General features: G+C 50.3%; 1 protein-coding gene across 1 annotated transcript; it reads left to right on the top strand.

Annotated features, from left to right (window-relative positions):
* Positions 1-590: 590 nt before the first annotated feature.
* Positions 591-16,754, top strand: LOC144948047 (uncharacterized). Its single transcript, XM_078877478.1, has 5 exons — positions 591-822; positions 12,150-12,221; positions 13,128-13,194; positions 14,933-15,045; positions 16,594-16,754. Exons 2-5 carry the CDS (start codon positions 12,212-12,214, stop codon positions 16,752-16,754), a joined length of 351 nt encoding a protein of 116 aa, XP_078733604.1. The 5' UTR covers positions 591-822; positions 12,150-12,211.
* Positions 16,755-18,944: the final 2,190 nt, after the last annotated feature.

Below are 18,944 nucleotides of genomic sequence, written 5' to 3'. Positions count from 1 at the left end.
TGTGATCCACACAAACTTGAGCTGCACATTACAGTATTCTTTATTTTAAAAAAATAATCTCGAAAGACATTTACCAATTTCAAAGTAAAAGTAATTATTTGAAAATTTGAGGAGTTATTAAATGCACTCACAACCCTTACACTGGATGATCCCTAATGAGCATCGATGTCATCTCGATGTACAAACATGTAACTGCTGCTAAAATATAAAACATCCCGCACTGCGCAGTGTTAACACAGCCATCATCACTCCACACGACACACCATGTACAATACACCACACAGTGTAAACACACCCATCATCACTCCACACACCATGTACTATACACCACACAGTGTAAACACCCCCATCATCACTACACACACCATGTACCAAACACCACACAGTGTAAACACACTCAGCATCACACCACACTACACACGCCATGTACCATACACCACACGGTGTAAACACACCCATCATCAAACCCAACAACTTCGTCAATGATGCTTCCTTAAAAATAAAATATATAACAGGCGACGTTTCGGGCAATATCCCTTCACTGCACAAACACCACCAGACCACGTGGCCAGCCCGGGTGCTGTCCCCGCCCCGCGTCCCAGCCTGGAAAGCCCCTGGCAGGGAGCCAAGCGAAGTGAAACTCCCCGCCCCCCTCGCACCTCCCCGCCTCACTGGGCGAGAGAGGCTCACTCAGTGGTGAGGATACAAGCGGAGAGCGAGCCAGAGCTCAGGAGAGAGTCGCCCGCACTGAGCTCATCGCTGCGTCGCCTGCAGACGCCGGGACAGGAGCAGCAGGAGCCGCTGCTGCTGCTGCTGAGAGAGGTGAGAGAGTTCTGAGTCGTCCCAGGTCGGGGTTGACCGAATCGTCAAACCCGGTGACCGCTTGTGCGCTGCGCGACTTTGAGATTTGCGCCTGAATCGTTGGGGCAGGAAGAGCTCCACTGGCAATCTTAGCGTTGACTTTCGGGAAGGTAACGCATCTCTCAACCAGTACCTCGCACAACCAGTACCTCTCTCACAGCCTCGTATCGGTGATTACTGATGTGGACTCGAGTCATGTGACTTGGACTCGAGTCAGACTCGAGTCATGAATTTGATGACTTGCGACTCGACTTGGACTTGCATAACAATGACTTTGTCCCACCTCTGGTGATTACTCGCTCGTTGCTATTCTCGTGGTGATGTCGAAGTCAACACTGAAGCCAGGTGAGAGACGGGAGGGCTCGGAGAGCAGGACGAGCTGGGGCAGTGCTTCGTCTCCGCGCCACAGGCGGGCGGCTCGCTCTGGCCGGGCTCCGCGCTCGCTCCCGTGCGAGAGAACGCGCCTCGTCCTCTCGCTTCTCTCTCCGTCGCCAACGATCAGACAAATCGCCAGGGCGATGTCTCTCAGCCTTTTCATCAACACGGGGATCTGGCTCATGGCCTATGGGTGGTCATTATGTGGTCAAAACTGCTGACAGTGCCGACTCAGTTATAACTGTCGCGATTGTTAACCCTGTGGCCTTTATTTATCCAATGAGACTCTTGCTGTGTTTAGTAAGAGAGACCTGGGGGTGTCTGTAGTTAGGTATGGAGGCTGTTGTACAAGTGTGGTGATTTAGACGAGGTCGTTGTAACCCTGAGAGGTTCGCTGCGATGGTTTCCTCTCTCATAACGTCAGGGTTGGGTCTTTAACGTCCACGCGAGAGTAGACCACGCTGGGGTGGTCGCGCCTGCGGTGAGCTCGGCAAGAGGAGCGTGGAGTGGGCGTCGGAGTGGCCGAGAGGGAACTCTGCTGAGGCCGCGCGCCTCCCAGGGAGGAGCCGCGCGGCCCCCGCAGCCCCGAGGGCGGCGCAGCGCGGGGCGCGCGGTGGCCGCATCAGTGGGGAACGGAAGCGGCAGCGGCGCCCTCGGGGCGCGTGGGCTCCACTTGGTGGGGCAGACGCGGCCCCGTCCATACCAATGCGGAATTTCCGTCACTGGCTCAGGGTTGTAAACAGGAGATAAGAACCGCGTCAATGCTCAGTTGAGCAGGAAATCACTTGAGTTTACTGTTAATAATCGTAAAGTATGTTAAAGTACGGTAAACCCTCGCTTTGCGTGAATTCTGGATTCACGAGTTTCGCATATTCGCGAGTGAATCATTGTAAACTAATTCCCTCTTCGCGACCCGCCCGACTCCAGTGTCCGCGAGTGAACGTGCCAGACCACCGACACCAGGGAGGTGACATCTGAAACTGTCTGGGAAAGTTCGGCTCGCCTCCTCGGCTGCCCGCTTCGTCCTCGTTCTCACAGAGATCCCGCTCTGAACAACTCGCTGCTGTGCATTTTTACTTCATACATCCAGTGGACTGGTTTGTACATGTTGGTACAAGCGAGTCGACTGTGAGGTCCAGTAAATAGAACGCGAATGCAATTAGGAAAATCGTTGCTGCTAGCGCTCCCCAAATGATAACTGTGCATTGTTACTAAACACCGGCATCTCCAGAGGAGTCATCCTACTGAATTCATCACCACCACCTCCATCGTGGGCAAATTATCGTCATAAAATTACCGTCATCAAAGGTAACACATTGTTACGTATTATTTATTGCAGAAATTGTTATTCAACATTTACCATCCCCCCCCCTGTTTACTCGTACCAGGAACGTAACCCATTAAATTTGGGTAGGTAGTGATTTATGGATATGAAAAATTGGAATGTGATTGGCATTGGGATGCCAGGAGATATTTGGTGCATTCCCTTCAACGGTGTTTGGCACGTGGGGAAAATAAACTCTAAGACTCGGAGTAATTGCTTGAATATAAGGAGGTTCCACTAAAAAAATCTGCACAGATAGATCCAATAATTAATGTCTGTACTGCCATCTCCTGGACAGTTTACAGATCAAGCCTACAACACATGGTATCCCCAAGTATTCACCCAAAGTAGGAACCAGGATGAACTCTGACTGACTACGACAAACGATGCAGGGAGGTCCGGACATGGGTGGTGTGGTTCGATGGCAGTCGCCAGACCGCGTTTCTGTAGCGAGAACACGGTGCCAGCGTTCACTCAAAACGTGTGCATTATGATTGGTTAATTAAGCCTCCTATGTCGAGTTCAATGTAATGCACCATTCTGGCGAATTGCCCGATGATGCTGGATGTAATTACCAGCGAAACATCGTACTCAATATGTTTTTTTTTATGTTGTGGATTCACTCTTCAACACACCGGTGGGCTAAAGTAGTGAACTATTTGTCTTTTGTCAACGTGACACTTTTTTGCTGATTGGCCGTGTCAGGTGGTGGAGGGTTACGACACATTTATAAATAACGCGATTTAACCCAAAAATGTTTATCATGAATAATATTGGTCGTGAAAGCCTACGTGTTAAACTAATGCACACACTCATTGCTTATTGTAGTTATTCCATTCACGTTTACTACACTAAACAATTTATATTTTACAGGGTATAGCCCAATGAGCTCTATAGCTTTTTTTTCAGAAGCGACCTAGCCATACATTATTAAAGCTCAACTGAGTGGATTATCATCATGTCGAAATTTATAGCAGCCAAATACGCGAAACGCATTTTTTGAGTATTTGGACCCAGAGAAAAATCCACACGACCATGGGGAGAACCTCAAATATACAGGCAAAACCACGACTTCCTGTATACCAGGCGAGTTAGTTAGCCATCGTGGTGCTATTTTTAAATCCTTTATATTAAGTTCACTTGCTTGCTTGCTTACGACCGTGCAAATCTTTCGGTCGTTTTTTAACCCACTTCCCATGACCCATCGAGCTGACATTTTGCACACAGACTCGTTGTGCGTGACAATGTATTTTCGTGAAAAAAATTTTACCAAATTTTACACTTTTTAGGATATTTTTTTTATATTTAATTACCAATTGCTTAATGGTGGCAGGCATTGATCTGACCCATAGGTGGCAGCCATCTCAAGCCAGAGGACGAGAGGACTCTAGCCGCCACGCATATAAAGGATTTATAGTGAAAAACTTTGTTTTTACGGGTTAATTTGTTTACACTCCATTGTAACAGAAATGTCCACCTTAAACCCAGTGATTGCTGCTTTTAGTGGGGCATAATTGGGTTGGGCATCTGGGGGAGGGAGAGAGAGTGCTGGTAGGGCTGTGCTTGCTGATGGTTGGTAGAGCTGAGGGGTAAACCTGGGTTGGTAACAAGAGGCAGCGTTGAGTGAGTTGATGGGCTGTGAAGGGAGGAATATCGGTCTTGGGTCAGGCAGGAGCAGATGGAGACTTGAGGAAGGGCCTGGGACACAAGGGAGACGATCTGTGTCACTGACCCCAACAACAAACCCGGATCTGATCCCAGCCTCATCTGAACTACTGAGATGACACGTGGGCAGTTGGTGCTACCAGTCTTCAATTAATTACACTGTGTATCTGTACCCACACACCTGTACAGAGGTACATAAGGGAGATCATGCAGCTTCACTGTGTATCTGTACCTAATCACCTGTACACAGGTACATAAGGGAGATCATGCAGCTTCACTGTGTATCTGTACCCACACACCTGTACACAGGTACACAGGGACCATGCCCACACGCACGGTGCTGGGTGTGGTTGGGCTGCAGGGCGGCTCTGTGTGCCGAGCGTCTCAGGAACCGGCGAGCGAACGACATCGCCACTGTCGGAAAGCCCCGAACTTTACCTGCGTGCTTGGGTTCCGTATCCGGGCACTGTACGGAACGCGTTACTTTGACCCTCACTCCAGTCGTGGTGTTGTAAAGTCAGAATCAGAATCTGTATTTAGAGTGGAGGAATCCGATGAGCTTTGAAGCTCTTTCTCACACATGTCCAGTATGGGCGGGTCAGCAGAGTGAGCATGCCAGTGGGCACCCAGCCTCTGTGTTGAACGGGTTCACGAATTTACACTGCTGACTCAGAGCCACCAATGAAGATGAGCGCCACACCGTGCTTGTTGAGACGAGAGACAGTTGAAGTCGTTCACTTTGACTTGTCTTCGTTTGCCTCTCTCATTCTGGAGAATGTGAACGGAACTTTGAGAGCGTCCCAATGCGGCACAATTGTTAGCTACACAATCACGGGTACGCAGACACAGGTCGTGATGCAAACAGCGAGCAGCGGTACTTGCTCGATATGTTACATCAACAGGGAACCGGTTCAAAACGTGAATAAAAACGTGACTGCATCCTTTTACGAACAATTTTTTGTAATTTACCGAAGCAAACCCAATCAGTAACAGGGAACCCGAAATGTGATCCACACAAACTTGAGGTGCACATTACAGTATTCTTAATAAAAAAAAAATCTCAAGACATCAATTTCAAAATGAAAGTAATTATTTGAAAAATTGAGGAATTATTCAATGCACTTACAACCCTAATGAGCATCGATGTCATCTCTGTACAAACATGTAACTGCTGCTAAAATATAAAACATCCTGCACTGCGCAGTGTCAATACAGCCATCATCACTACACACACCATGTACCATACACCACACAGTGTAAACACATCCATCATCAAACCCAACAACTTCGTCAATGATGCTTCCTTAAAATAAAATGTATAATAGGCGACGTTTCGGGCAATGGCCCTTCACTGCACAAACACCACCAGACCACGTGGCCAGCCTGGAAAGCCCCTGGCAGGGAGCCAAACGAAGTGAAACTCCCCACCCCACTCGCACCTCCCGCATCACTGGGCGAGAGACGCTCACTCAGCAGTGAGGAGCTGGTGAGGAGGAGGAGGACGAGGCGAGGGTAGAAGCGGAGAGCGAGCCAGAGCTCAGGAGAGAGTCGCCCGCACTGAGCTCATCGCTGCGTCGCCTGCAGAGGCCGGGACAGGAGCAGCAGGAGCCGCTGCTGCTGCTGAGAGAGGTGAGAGAGCTCTGAGTAGTCCCAGGTCGGGGTTGACCGAATCGTCAAACCCGGTGACGGCTTGTGCGCTGCGCGACTTTGAGATATCCGCCTGAATCGTTGGGGCAGGAAGAGCTCCACTACCTCTCTCACAGAACCAGTACCTCTCTCTCACAGACTGGTATCGGTGATTACTCGCTCGTTGTTATTCTCGTGGTGATGTCGAAGTCAACACTGATGCCAGGTGAGAGACGGGAGGGCTCAGAGAGCAGGACGAGCTGGGGCAGTGCATGATGAGTTAAATTCTTTGTCCGCAGATGTAAATATTTGTGTTTTGTGACTCTTACTACTGTACACACAGCCCTGACTCGTATCAAACCCTAACTCAGTAGTATAACATCTGTGTCTAACCCTGACCATAACTCTGTGTCTAACCCTGACCAGCACGCCATCTCTCACCCTAACTCTGTCTCTAACCCTGACCATCACGCCATCTATCACCCTAACTCTGTCTCTAACCCTGACCATCACGCATCTCTCACCCTAACTCTGTCCTGTCTCTAACCCTGACCATCACGCCATCTATCACCCTAACTGTCTCTAACCCCGTCTCTCTCCGTATCTCCATCTCTAAGCCGCCTTACTTAATGTAGAACCACACTACATACAGTACGTAACCCTGACCCCGACTGGGTGGGTCCCCGTGGATGTGTGAGTCCCACTTCTCCACTATGCTCACTACCGCCTATGCCACCACCACCACCACGGTGACTCAGCGGTGTGCGAGCAGCAGGCACAGGGAAGTGGTTCGCGTGAAGTGACCGCGAGCCAGGCACTGGTCTCCAGCCCCTCCTCGCTGGGTGCTGCTGCTGCGCCTGTGTAGAGTGGCGGCAGCAGCGCCTTTGTAGAGCGGCAGCAGCACCTGTGTAGAGCGGCAGCAGCACCTGTGTAGAGCGGCAGCAGCACCTGTGTAGAGCGGCAGCAGCAGCGTATTTGTAGAGCAGCAGCAGCACCTGTGTAGAGCAGCAGCAGCGCCTGTGTAGAGCGGCAGCGGCAGCAGCGCCTGTGTAGAGCGGCAGCGGCAGCAGCGCCTGTGTAGAGCGGCAGCAGCAGCGCCTGTGTAGAGCGGCAGCAGCAGCGCCTGTGTAGAGCGGCAGCAGCAGCGTCTGTGTAGAGCGGCAGCAGCAGCACCTGTGTAGAGCGGCAGCGGCAGCAGCGCCTGTGTAGAGCGGCAGCGGCAGCAGCGCCTGTGTAGAGCAGCAGCAGCAGCGCCTTTGTAGAGCGGCAGCAGCACCTGTGTAGAGCGGCAGCAGCACCTGTGTAGAGCGGCAGCAGCACCTGTGTAGAGCGGCAGCAGCACCTGTGTAGAGCGGCAGCAGCAGCGTATTTGTAGTGTAGAGCAGCAGCAGCACCTGTGTAGAGCAGCAGCAGCGCCTGTGTAGAGCGGCAGCGGCAGCAGCGCCTGTGTAGAGCGGCAGCAGCACCTGTGTAGAGCGGCAGCAGCACCTGTGTAGAGCGGCAGCAGCACCTGTGTAGAGCGGCAGCAGCACCTGTGTAGAGCGGCAGCAGCAGCGTATTTGTAGTGTAGAGCAGCAGCAGCACCTGTGTAGAGCAGCAGCAGCGCCTGTGTAGAGCGGCAGCGGCAGCAGCGCCTGTGTAGAGCGGCAGCAGGAGCAGCGCCTGTGTAGAGCGGCAGCAGCAGCGTCTGTGTAGAGCGGCAGCGACAGCGTCGCGAGTGGCTTCGTCTCCGCGCCACATGGAGGCGTCTCGCTCTGTCCGGGCTCCGCGCTCGCTCCCTAGCTAGAGAACGCGCCTCGTCCTCTTGCTTTTCTCTCCGTCGCAACGATCGGACAAATCGCCAGGGCGATGTCTATCAGCCTTTTCATCAACACAGGGATGTGGCTCATAGCCTATGGGTGGTCATTAGGTGGTCAAAACTGCTGACAGTGCCGACTCAGTTCTAACTGTGTCGCGATTGTTAACCTTGTGGCCTTTATTTATCCAGTGAGACTCTTGCTGTGTTTAGTAAGTGATACCTGGGGGTGTCTGTGATTAGGTATAGGGGCTGTTTTACAATTGTGGTGATTTAGACGAGATCACTGTAATACTCACAGGAGTGCTGTAATGTCATACTCACAGGAGTGCTGTAATGTCATATCTCGAATGGCGTCAGGGCTGGGTCTTTCACGTCCACTCGAGAGCCGACCGCGTGATTCGGTCATTCCTTTCAGTTTTTTCAGTTTTTCAGTTTATTAGGTATAGCCCTGTGAGCCATTCGGCTCTTGATTCGGGTGCAACCGCAACAAACAAAAACATGAACAAGAACCATCTTAAAGCGACTACGCTGACACAAACGAGCGAGCAGTGCAGGAATCGAACCGCGGCCTCTGAGACTGCGGGGCTGACGATGCTCAGGCCGGGGTCGTCCCCAACCCGGACCCCGTCTCGCGCTGCCTGCAGACACTCTGAGGGGCTTGCTCCGTGCGGTGCGACACGCCACAGCGTTGTCATTGGGTGCATTTCATTATGGACGTTGTACGTTTAATAATATACAATGGGTGTGTGTCTAGGGGTGTAGTTAAGTGTAATGGTGATTGTCTCGTATTCAAGACACAATCACAGAGGCACAACTCGTGTAACGAGGGTCCTGCTGGGGATGTTTGGTAAATTTCTGACGGAGCGTTCACGCGTGAGGGAGCAACCGGACAACTTGGGGGGTATCACCTCGCATACGAGGGGCTACCACTCAGCATCCCTAGACAGTGCAGGGCAGCAACCTACTTGCTGTACTACCACGCAGTCCTGGTCACGTCATAGCCCCGCAGGCCCCGTGCCATGCGAGCCTCTGTGGGCCCCAGCACGGGGAGCACTCCGCCCTCGGGGCTGCGCGGCCTCAGCAGAGTTCCCTCTCGGCCACTCCGCCACCCACTCCACACTTCTCTTGCCGAGCTCAACGCAGAAATTATCGGGCGAATGTCGAAGCTGAGCTGTCGAACACAGCAGCAGCCTCTGTGCCTCCGAGTTGTGAGGCAGCACCGGGTGGCTGATGTGGTAGCCATGGTGCTAGAACACTGCACTGGTATAACCATGCTGTGGATGGCCAAGGGAGTGTGGCGTCTCTGATGTCCAAATGAGTGATGTCTGTGGATCAGGTCTATTGGTCATTTGAGTCGGTGTGGGAAATTCCTTGTTTCTATAGCAGGGTCTACGATCTAAAGTGACAGTTTTGTTTAACATTTTAATTTAAGAAGCATTTGCCTTGGGGAATGTGCCTCACATTGCACATGCACGTGGGCTCACACCGTACAGCACCATTCCTGTGTCTCAACAACAGAGAAACCAACTAAACTCTGTGATAATCTTCAGTTTATCGGCAATACTTTAATGGTGACTAGCAATTATGCTCACGTTGTCTTGATGATAGCGTAGTCGGCCAAGTGGCCCAGCGGGAGAGTGCATGGCTCGCAGTCGGGAGGCTGCGAGTTCATCATCCGTCTGGTGTCTATAAAATGAGTACCACTTTGTGGGGAAGTCAAACAGTGGTTGTCCTCTGGATAGACTCGCCCCCATTATACTACCGTGACATTTTCAACACTGGCTAAGTGATATACACGGGATATGAGAGCCACCTCGATGCCCAGTCGAGCAGACAAATCACTTGAGCTTTCATGTAATAATAATACATCTTATACAAGTATGGATTTGGCCTTCACTATATGGTCTGCAGTTGATTGGGAAGAGGTCAGGTAGTGATTGATGGATATGAATCACTGGAATGGGATTGGCACCTGGTATTCCCGAGGTATTCACCTCAAGTACGAACACGGCTCAAACTGCTAGGCTTCAACGATCGATGCAGGGAGGTCCGGTCATGAGTAGTGCGGTTCGATGGCATCGCCAGACTCCGCTTCTGTGACATTCTATTCACATTTACACTCCATTGTAACAGAAACCTCCAACTTAGAGCCAGTGCCACTTAGCGTGAGCCCTGTTGGGTTCGGCATCTGGGAGAGATGGTGCTGGTAGGACTGTTCATGCTGTTGGTTTGCAGAGGTGAGGGGTAAACCTGGGTTGGTAAGGGGAGGCAGTGTTGAGTGAGTTGATGAGCTGTGATGGGAGGCATATTGGTTGGGTGTGGGAGGAGCGGATGGAGTCTTGGGGAAGGGGCTGGACTGTGAAAGTTCATGCCAAAGTTTCTCTGCCATGAGGAGTGAAGGGGTCACTGCTGGGAGCTGGGCCCTGGATCCTGGTTGGAGGGGGGATGGAACTTCATAGTCAGACTCGAATATTGAATGAGTTGATAGCTGACAGAGACATCCACCCCGGGGGACGATCGGTGTCACCGACCCCAACCACAGTCTGGCCTCTCATTCTAAACCCAGCCCTGATCCCAGCCTCAAGTGAACCACTGAGATGCCACGTGGGTAGCAGGTGCTACCAGTTTCAATTATGCTTTAGATGAACCGTGACTCCAATAACAGATGAAGTAAACACAGCAGTGGTGAGTGTCTTATTCACAACACAAACAAAGAACCGCAGCGCACCGCGTAGGGCCGTATGCGAGGTCGGAAGGCCCGTTCCGGACTCCCAGGAATCCCCGGGAGATCCCGGCTGCTGCCACCGCGCTCAGTAAGGGGGGAACGCAGTCCCCCCCGTGCTGAGCGTGGCCTCGGGGTCGCCGAGGAATGGAGGCGGCACCGCGGATTCACGCGGCGGCTCTCGCAGTCACCGCGAGTGCGGCGATGTCGACAGCACTGAGCGTGGCCACCATAGAGCCGCGTCTCGGAGCACCATTGGCCGAGTTCCACCTCTGTCGAGTGCCCCCTGCTGCGAGGGGAGTTTGAGAAGCTGACGCCACTCGGGAGCCGGCCCCGCTGCGAGTGAACTCCACTGACGATCACTCGCACTCGGTACCCGGCATTGGCTTTGTGGAGCACACCCTGCTGATGAGACTCAGTGCAGGTGAACCCGGGCCAGGGTTTAGCTGAGTGAATAAACTAAGCCCCCACCTGCTAACTGCTTCAGTCGCATCATCCCCCGCTACTCGCCAGGGCATAGCACGGCCACAGCCGCTGCATCCCCACGGAGATGGTGGATGTCTCTCCATCAGGTGACCCAGTGGCGTTTGTTTATTGGCCACACCCTGCTGATGGGACTCGGTGGAGGCAAACCTTGGCAGGACTGGCCTTGGCTAAGTGAATGCAACTGAGGTAAAGTAGTCCTGCTGAGTCCAGTGGTTGATGGGTGAGATATTCTCTCTTTTTAAATCCTTTATATTAAGTTTGCTTGCTTGCTTACGACCGTGCAAATCTTTCGGTCGTTTTTTAACCCACTTCCCGTGATCCAATCGAGCTGACATTTTCCACACAGACTCGTTGTGCGTGACAATTAATGTTCGTGAAATTTTTTTTCCAAAATTTTACACTTTTTAGGACAAAAATATTATATTTAATTACCAATTGCTTAATGGTGCAATGCAATCATCTGACCCATAGGTGGCAGCCATCTCAAGCCAGAGGACAAGAGGACTCTAGCCGCCACGCATATAAAGGATTTATAGTGAAAAACTTTGTTTTTACGGGTTATACTTGTCTACCACTAAACCCCGTGCTGGGTTCATGAACTTAAAAAATAATAAATGACATCCCTTTGCAATCTACTGCTGGGTGAAGGCCTTCCCATGCCACGTCGGATCAAGAGGGATGTTTGGCCATACTTCACCAGGCTGGTCAGTGGGAATTGGTGAAGTGGGGGAGAGGGTGTCGGGTGTGTGTAGGTCTAGGACTGGTTCAGATATCACCACTGATGTTGGCCGTCAGGTTTACATCGCACTGTCCTAACCGCTCTGCCACAGCTCCACCTGTTTATTTTGCTGTGATCCACAGCTGATATGGATTGTGCATAACCGTGACAATGGCAATGACAGCTGTCACTGCTTGCATGCTCATCACTGGTATCCAAGCACTTTCAGGGATTTGCTCATCATTCGTGTTGCCTAGAAACGTCATACAGCTCATGCTGCGCCGTTGTGGAAGATCATGACCCACAACTCCCTGCGATAATTCAAACTCTTCACGGTGACTTTAATAATCACTGTTATGAATAAATGTTCACGCTTCTGTTGCCACAGCTCTTCCTCTCTAACCGATCTCCCTCTCTGTTCCCACAGCTTTTACTCACTGACCTCTGTCTCTATTCCCACAGTTGTTCCCCCTCACTGATCTCCCTCTCTGTTCCCACAGCTGTTCCTCCCTCACTGAATGCCCTCTATTCCCACAGCTGTTCCTTCCTCACTTATCTCCCTCTGTTTCTACAGCGTTGTGAGGAGGGAGTGGTTCCACCGTTGAAGGTGACGCTGCGAGCTGAGCACGTGGAGCCATGGCTACAGGTTCGTGCAGGAGCCGGGACCCGGGGCCACACGAGCCGTGACCTCAGCACCTGGGTCATGGGGTCACGGGGCTCAGCCTCCTTACCACAGCCCCCTGGCTCTACCCTCTACACGCTGTGTGTGAATAGCTTGTGTACACGCATGGCCTGAGCACACAGCCCTGTGTACACGCATGGCCCTTAGGTACAAATCTAGACACAGACATGGTCTTCTGTACAAGGAGCCATGAGTCCAATGGTGTAAATTTTAATATATCGCATCACGTTATTCTTACTACATATTAGATTTTAATTCACTTATACCCAAAGTCCATGTATGTTTGAGCCACTGCTCACTAGAATGCGTGCGGGGCGCTGCTCGCAGGCTCAGGGGGGGTTGTGCTCGCGCTGCTCTCCCTGCGGCTCCCGCGTCCCGGCGCGACGCAGCGTGTGGTGGTGGCTCCACCGGGAGCCGTGGGGAGGGCGCGGCCACCGCACGTGGGGGTGCGGCGTCCTGTACTGTGGGGGGCGCCGCAGAGCGACTCCGCTCTCTGTTCGCGTTACAGCAGCGGCCGTCGTGTTGAGCTCTCAGGGCCCCGATCTGTACACCTCGAGTCTTGTAGCTGGAGCCTGGCTGGGACCCTCAGTCCCTTAAGCACGGGGATTGGCAGTTGGTGCTGTGGAAGAGAACGCCACTTCGCAGTCGGAAGGTTGCGAGTTAAAATCTTCATTAGGGGATGACTCGACCCACTCTCTCCCTGGGGTGGGTAATGAGTACTGTTTATCAGGAAGCAAGTTGTCTTGCTGTTGTATAGCATCTGGCATGGGAATGTGGAATTTCCACCAAGTGATGTCAGTAATCTAGCTTGAGTCAACGGACTCGAGTGCGACACCAGTAATCTGGGTTGTGCTGCTGCTGCTGTGACAGACGAGAGATTCAAGAAGAAGACGGGGCAGCTGCAGATTCTACTGGACGACATCAAGAAGCTCTCCAGGTGAGAGGGACGTCTCCTCACCCGCAATCGGGTTTTCTACTGCGTTACGTTTTAACTAAAGACAAGGAGGCGATGTTATCCCGATTCACTGGTCACAGTGAGGAGTGCAGCTGATACTTGAATCCCAAACGACTTCTCTCAGTGCAAAGGCTGGAGGAGACACAGGGGACACAATAGACACAGACAGAGAAGTGTGGACATGAGAAATAAAGGGACTTTGAGAGAGACTGACAGGGGCAAGGGGACACAGTCAAAGACGTGGATACATGTGGAAAACACAGTGGGAGACATGGGGGAGGCATTGGGATACAGACTGTGATAGAACCCCTACTGCGCTGGGCGAGTAGGGGTTCCTCATAGCAACCCTGCGTCGCCCCGTGGTGATGCGGCCGTCTGGTACGCAGGAGGTAGGGGGCCGTCCATAAATGATGTTACGCGATTTTGGACGATTTTTTACCCCCCCCCCCTTCGTCACACGGCATCACAAAAAGTCAGACCCCCCCTCAAATATGACGCCACAAAGCTCTGCCCCCCCAAAAAAAATAAAACATGCTTCAAATCGCTTTAAACTATTGTCATTGTAGTGCGTATTTAATGTGGCGCTGCACTCTGATGTTGTGGGAGAAAACATTTATTAAAGGTCTATTAAATTAAGTAGAACGTGTTGTCTATATTTATTTAAAGTTGCGCATTTTGATGTGACGTCACATTTCTCAACTCCCTCCCTCGTCACACATCGTCACAAATGTCTGACCCCCCCCCACTCAGGTGCGTGACGTCATTTATGGATGGCCCCTAGTGGGTTCGATCCCGACCCTGATGCCTGTATATTTGGAGCTCGCATATGATTCTTGTGGTCACATGGATTTTTCTGCGGATCCTCCGGTTTTCCCCTCCACATTTAGAAACGTATATTTTTATTATTTTGCTGTCACTGTAAATTCCCATGTATGATGATTAGGCACTTTGATGCACTATCATGTGTGACCAGGTCGTCTCTGAAAAATTATCTCATTGCTCAGTTTAGTAGTCGAGTAGTGCTGCCACTTGCCGCCGAGCGCACGGTTCGATATCAGCGCCTACCCCAGTTACTATTGTGGTGCATTCACCGTCGAGACACACGCCCCCTGCTGCACGGCGAATGATAAAGCTCTTGTGGTGTCATTTGTAAGAGCAGGCCGCTGTGTGCCGGCGTTAAGGTCCAACTCTGCCAAAATTTAAATAATTACAGCAGTCATCGCTCCCTGTTGTGAAAACTTGGCAGGACCCTCCTGTACAATAATCATGAGACTCAGTGAGGCTTCCGAGGAAAACAAGCATAATAATAAACATAACACTTCCTACTAGTTACATGAATTGTATTTCAGGTAACTTAAGTCTTCTTTACATCAAATTTGGTTTTACAGTCTGACGGTAGACTTTTAATTGAACATTCACATATCATGTGGGCAGATCGAATAGTTCATGATCTAACACATCAATCTACAAATACATAAAGCAAATATAATCTTGATTTGAAGCTTTCGTGACTGCAGGAATCCATACTCTTTGGTTCTTTCGGTAAAGTCACGTAAAGTCACTTACGTGACTTTACCGAAAGAACCAAAGAGTAAAGCAAATATAATACATTATGCATGAATAGTAATGATATTTCTATCAATTACATTTGTATATCAGCATTCTGTTGGATTTAAAATCCAAGTAACTCCAATCCTTAACCGTACCCCTTGTTTTCTAGGTTTGACAATTCCACCGTTCCAACCCTGCTGAGGATGTTAGGCCTCTATGATAATTACAACGTGGAAGAGCGCCTCGCCCTCGCAAGAGCCTTCCACAAGGAGGGGGGTGCAGGTGGGTGCTGCTTTTCACTACACGGCACAGCGATTGCACTGCAACAATAAACTCTCCATCCCCCTGATGGACCTGGCTGTGCGCACTGCTGTCCACAAGCCTCCAGTTACTGGGACATGTGTGGTCCCAGCACCTCAGTGCCACTGTTAAGCAGCAGGGCCACGCTACCCTGGTTAGGGAACCGAGCTGCCCGACCCAGCGCTCGGCCTGCAGGAGCTGCGGGCGAGAGCCGCGCTGCTCCTCACTGCAGCCTCGGTGCTTCAAGGTTCCATGCTGGGCGAGCTGTGACTCTCACCCAGCGTCTGATTCTCAGCACCAAGAGCTGCTCAGAGATTCCGTTGGGCAAAGGTCCGAGATTTGTAGAAAGTGTTTGTCTTGTTATGAGATACATATTGGGTGTGACAGTTTAGGTTCGTTATCACAGAGCACAGAGGATGTAGATGGCAGCCCAAGAGTCGATCCTCACACAGAGCAGGAGGAGAATGAGCATCTCCTGCTCCTCGCTGCCCCTGAGCTTATCTCTTGGATGACACAGAACCCTATGGGACACGTGATACATTAGGGATCATTTCAGTGGTGTCTGAACCAGTTCCTCCATGACCTTGAGAAGCCCAGTGCTGTAGGAGCTGCCCCCTCATGTGCCCCACCCAGACTCAGGCTGTGTGTGCTGTGCCGGTGTTGTTTGCTGTGACACATTCACCACTTGGCGATGCGCTGTGTGAGAATCGCTCTCTCAGCTCATGAATCAGGCCTAATAGCATATCCGTGGCTATGCCGAGACCCCTCCCCCATTCCCACTCTCCCTGCATTAGCTCTGCAGTGTCGCTGCCTCTCCTCACACCGGGTACACAGAGAGCTATGTGGACCAGGCACAGTGTGAGCTGAGAGCCTTTTTTCTGGTAAGCCAGTGGGTGGCTTCATAAGTAGCCTGGGGGAACATCTGAAATGCCTCCAGTGAATGATCGAAGCTGGCAGTGATGTACGAGGTGGTCCATGGTTTGAGATTGGTGACCCCAATTGCACTCTGGATTCTGCTTCCTTGCCCATTGGTGCAGGATATCGCTGCCGTGCAATGTTAGTACGGTTGGCTACGTACTGTGCGAAATAATTTCAACATGCATACAATGCAGGAGACGGTGGGGAGAAATAAAGCCAGGAGGGCGCGAGAGAAAAGTGAACTTGCCCGAGTGCAACGCAGCCACGAGCCCCTGTGTCAGCACAGGGGCTGCAGTTTCTCTGTACAGAGCCATGGACAGTCGTGCTAGCGTCACGTGGTCGATAGCACACGTGCACATGAGGCAAGTTCCTGTTGCTGTTGTTTCTGCTCATCTTCACAAGATGTAAACGCTCTTATGAGGAACATTAACCGAAGGCAACCATTTGCTGATGTAGAGACTTAATTTATTGCACAACAAAACTAATGTGTACAGACACATCAAATATGTTAATTGTTAAAACACACGACCCTGTGTAATGTTTTACATCATACAGACATGAGTACTGTGTCTGATGTTCAGTTGTTACCTGATGACTCGCGTCGTCTCTCAGAGCTATTCATGAAGATGCTGACGTCCATCTCGCCGGACGCCTCCAACGTCCCGGACTCCCTGCAGAAACCCATGGAGTGGAGCGTGGCAAACGTGCTGAATTATGTTCAAATGTCCCCAGATCTGAGTGAGTACCGCAACCCGCACCGGGGATTCCCGTGAACATACCACACCTGCACCGTGAGAGTGCTGACATAAAGTTAGTACGGACACAGTCAGTACAGACACAGAGTGTGAGTACTGACGCAGTGTAAGGACTAAAACACAGTGAGGACTAACACACAAGGTGAGGACTGACACAGTCGAGTTACACAGTGAGAGTACTAACACAGAGTGAGGACCGGTACACAATTAAAACACTGACACAGTGAATACTGACATATACAGCGGGTACTGATACACAGTGAGTACAAACAAAGTGAGCACTTACACACAGTGGTGACACGGGTAAGAGTACTGACACAGTTAGTATTGACACAATCAGTACAGACACACAGGGAGGATACTGACACACACCGACTACGGACACACGGTGAGTACTGATGCAGTGTAAGTACTGAAACACAGTGATGACTAACACACAAGGTGTGTATTGGCATGGTTAGTGCTGCCACAGTTAGAAGAGGCACAGTGAGAGTACGGACACAGAGTGAACACTGAGACACTGACACATTGACTACTGAATCATGAGTTGACACAGTGTCTATTGACACAGAATAGGTACTGGCAGTGAGTATTGACACACAGGGAGAGTACTGACACACTGAGGACTTTACACACATTGGGTACTGACACAGTGAGCATGAGGACTGTGAGTACTGGCATACACAGTCAGTACTGGCACACATTGAGATACTTTCTTCCATTCTCATTATTCTCGACCTTTCCTGCACCTCTGACGCTGTTCACCACCCCACTCTTCTCTCCACTCTTTCTGACCTTGGCATCTCTGGCACCCCCTCTCGTGGATCAAGTCTTACCTTACTTATCACGCATCCTTAGACCCCTTAAATCACTCCGTATCCCCTCTCTCCCCTCTCAGTGTCGGTGTTATGCAGGATTTGGTTCTGGGTCCCTTACTGTTCTCTCTCTCTATACTTCACATCTTCAATCTCTTACTGTTTTTGTCAAGATTTATTTACTGACGACACTCAAATCTTGTTTCCCTTTCCTTCATCCACCCCTTGACCTTTCCTCTCGCATCTCCTCCTGGCTGGCTGCTATCTAATGGTGGATGGTGCTTCTCTATCTGTCTAAAACATCATTCATTATCCGGCCTCTCGCTCTACCCCTCCCATTCCCACCATCTTCTTCCCTCCTCTCTTCCTCACTGCTGCTTCTTCATACCTCCGCCTTGGTGTCACCTTTCACTCTTCCCTCACTCTCTCCACCAAACATCGCCACTGCTACTGCATCTTTATCTCCAATATCAGCAAAATCCGCCCTCACATTTCACTTTCTTACACGAAACTCTTAGTTCATGCTCTGATCTTTTCCCGTCTGCTCTTCTTCTTAGTCTCTCTATCTGCACTCTCTCTCACTCCCCTCCAACAAATTAAAAATGCTTCTGCAAGGATTATTTTTAATCTCCCCTCTAATTATCACACTTTGCCTCTCCTCCTTCAACTCCACTGGTTTCCCGTTCACGACCGCGGTAATTTTAAATGTCTGAATTGAGTCTTTAAATCTCTCCTTGGCCTTGCTCCACCTCATCTTGCCGCTCTCATCTCTTTCTGTGTCCTCTCTCATCCTCCTCACTCGCAATCTTCTGTCTCTCTCTGCCCCTCCTTCTCCCTGTGCCCAATCTCCGTTTCGATCTTTGGGGCCGTCCATAAATGACGTCAAGTACCTAGGGGGGGAGGGGGGTCAGACATTTGTGGCGATGTGTGACGAGGGGGGGAGGGTTGAGAAATGTGGTGTCACATCAAAATGGGCAACTTTAAATGAATATTAATTTAATAGAATTGTTAAAACAATACAAATTTTGATTAATTTTCATAATTAAATATTTGATTATTTAAATTTACTAAGGTGACCTTTTATTTATTGCTTCTCCATGGGAGAATGGAGAAGCATACATTTGTACATTTTTTGAATGATTTTTATTAAACATTTTGATTCTAATGATTCTACCAGGGCTTTTCATTCTGTGAAATGAATATATGATTGTTATAATTCTACTCTTCATTTTGCTTCGTTCTACTACAAAGTTTCAAGTATTTTTTATAGTTATAATCACTTTTAATATTTTATAATTATAAGAGAATTTCAATATAATATTCTGAACATCTGCAGTTGTTAGTTAGACGTTGAATATTTCATTTTATGCAAAATTTCAGCTTTCCAACGCCT

Source organism: Lampetra fluviatilis, chromosome 3 (assembly GCF_964198595.1).
Source record: "Lampetra fluviatilis chromosome 3, kcLamFluv1.1, whole genome shotgun sequence".
Taxonomy (NCBI): domain Eukaryota; kingdom Metazoa; phylum Chordata; class Hyperoartia; order Petromyzontiformes; family Petromyzontidae; genus Lampetra; species Lampetra fluviatilis.
This window is presented reverse-complemented; position numbering and strand designations above follow the sequence as displayed.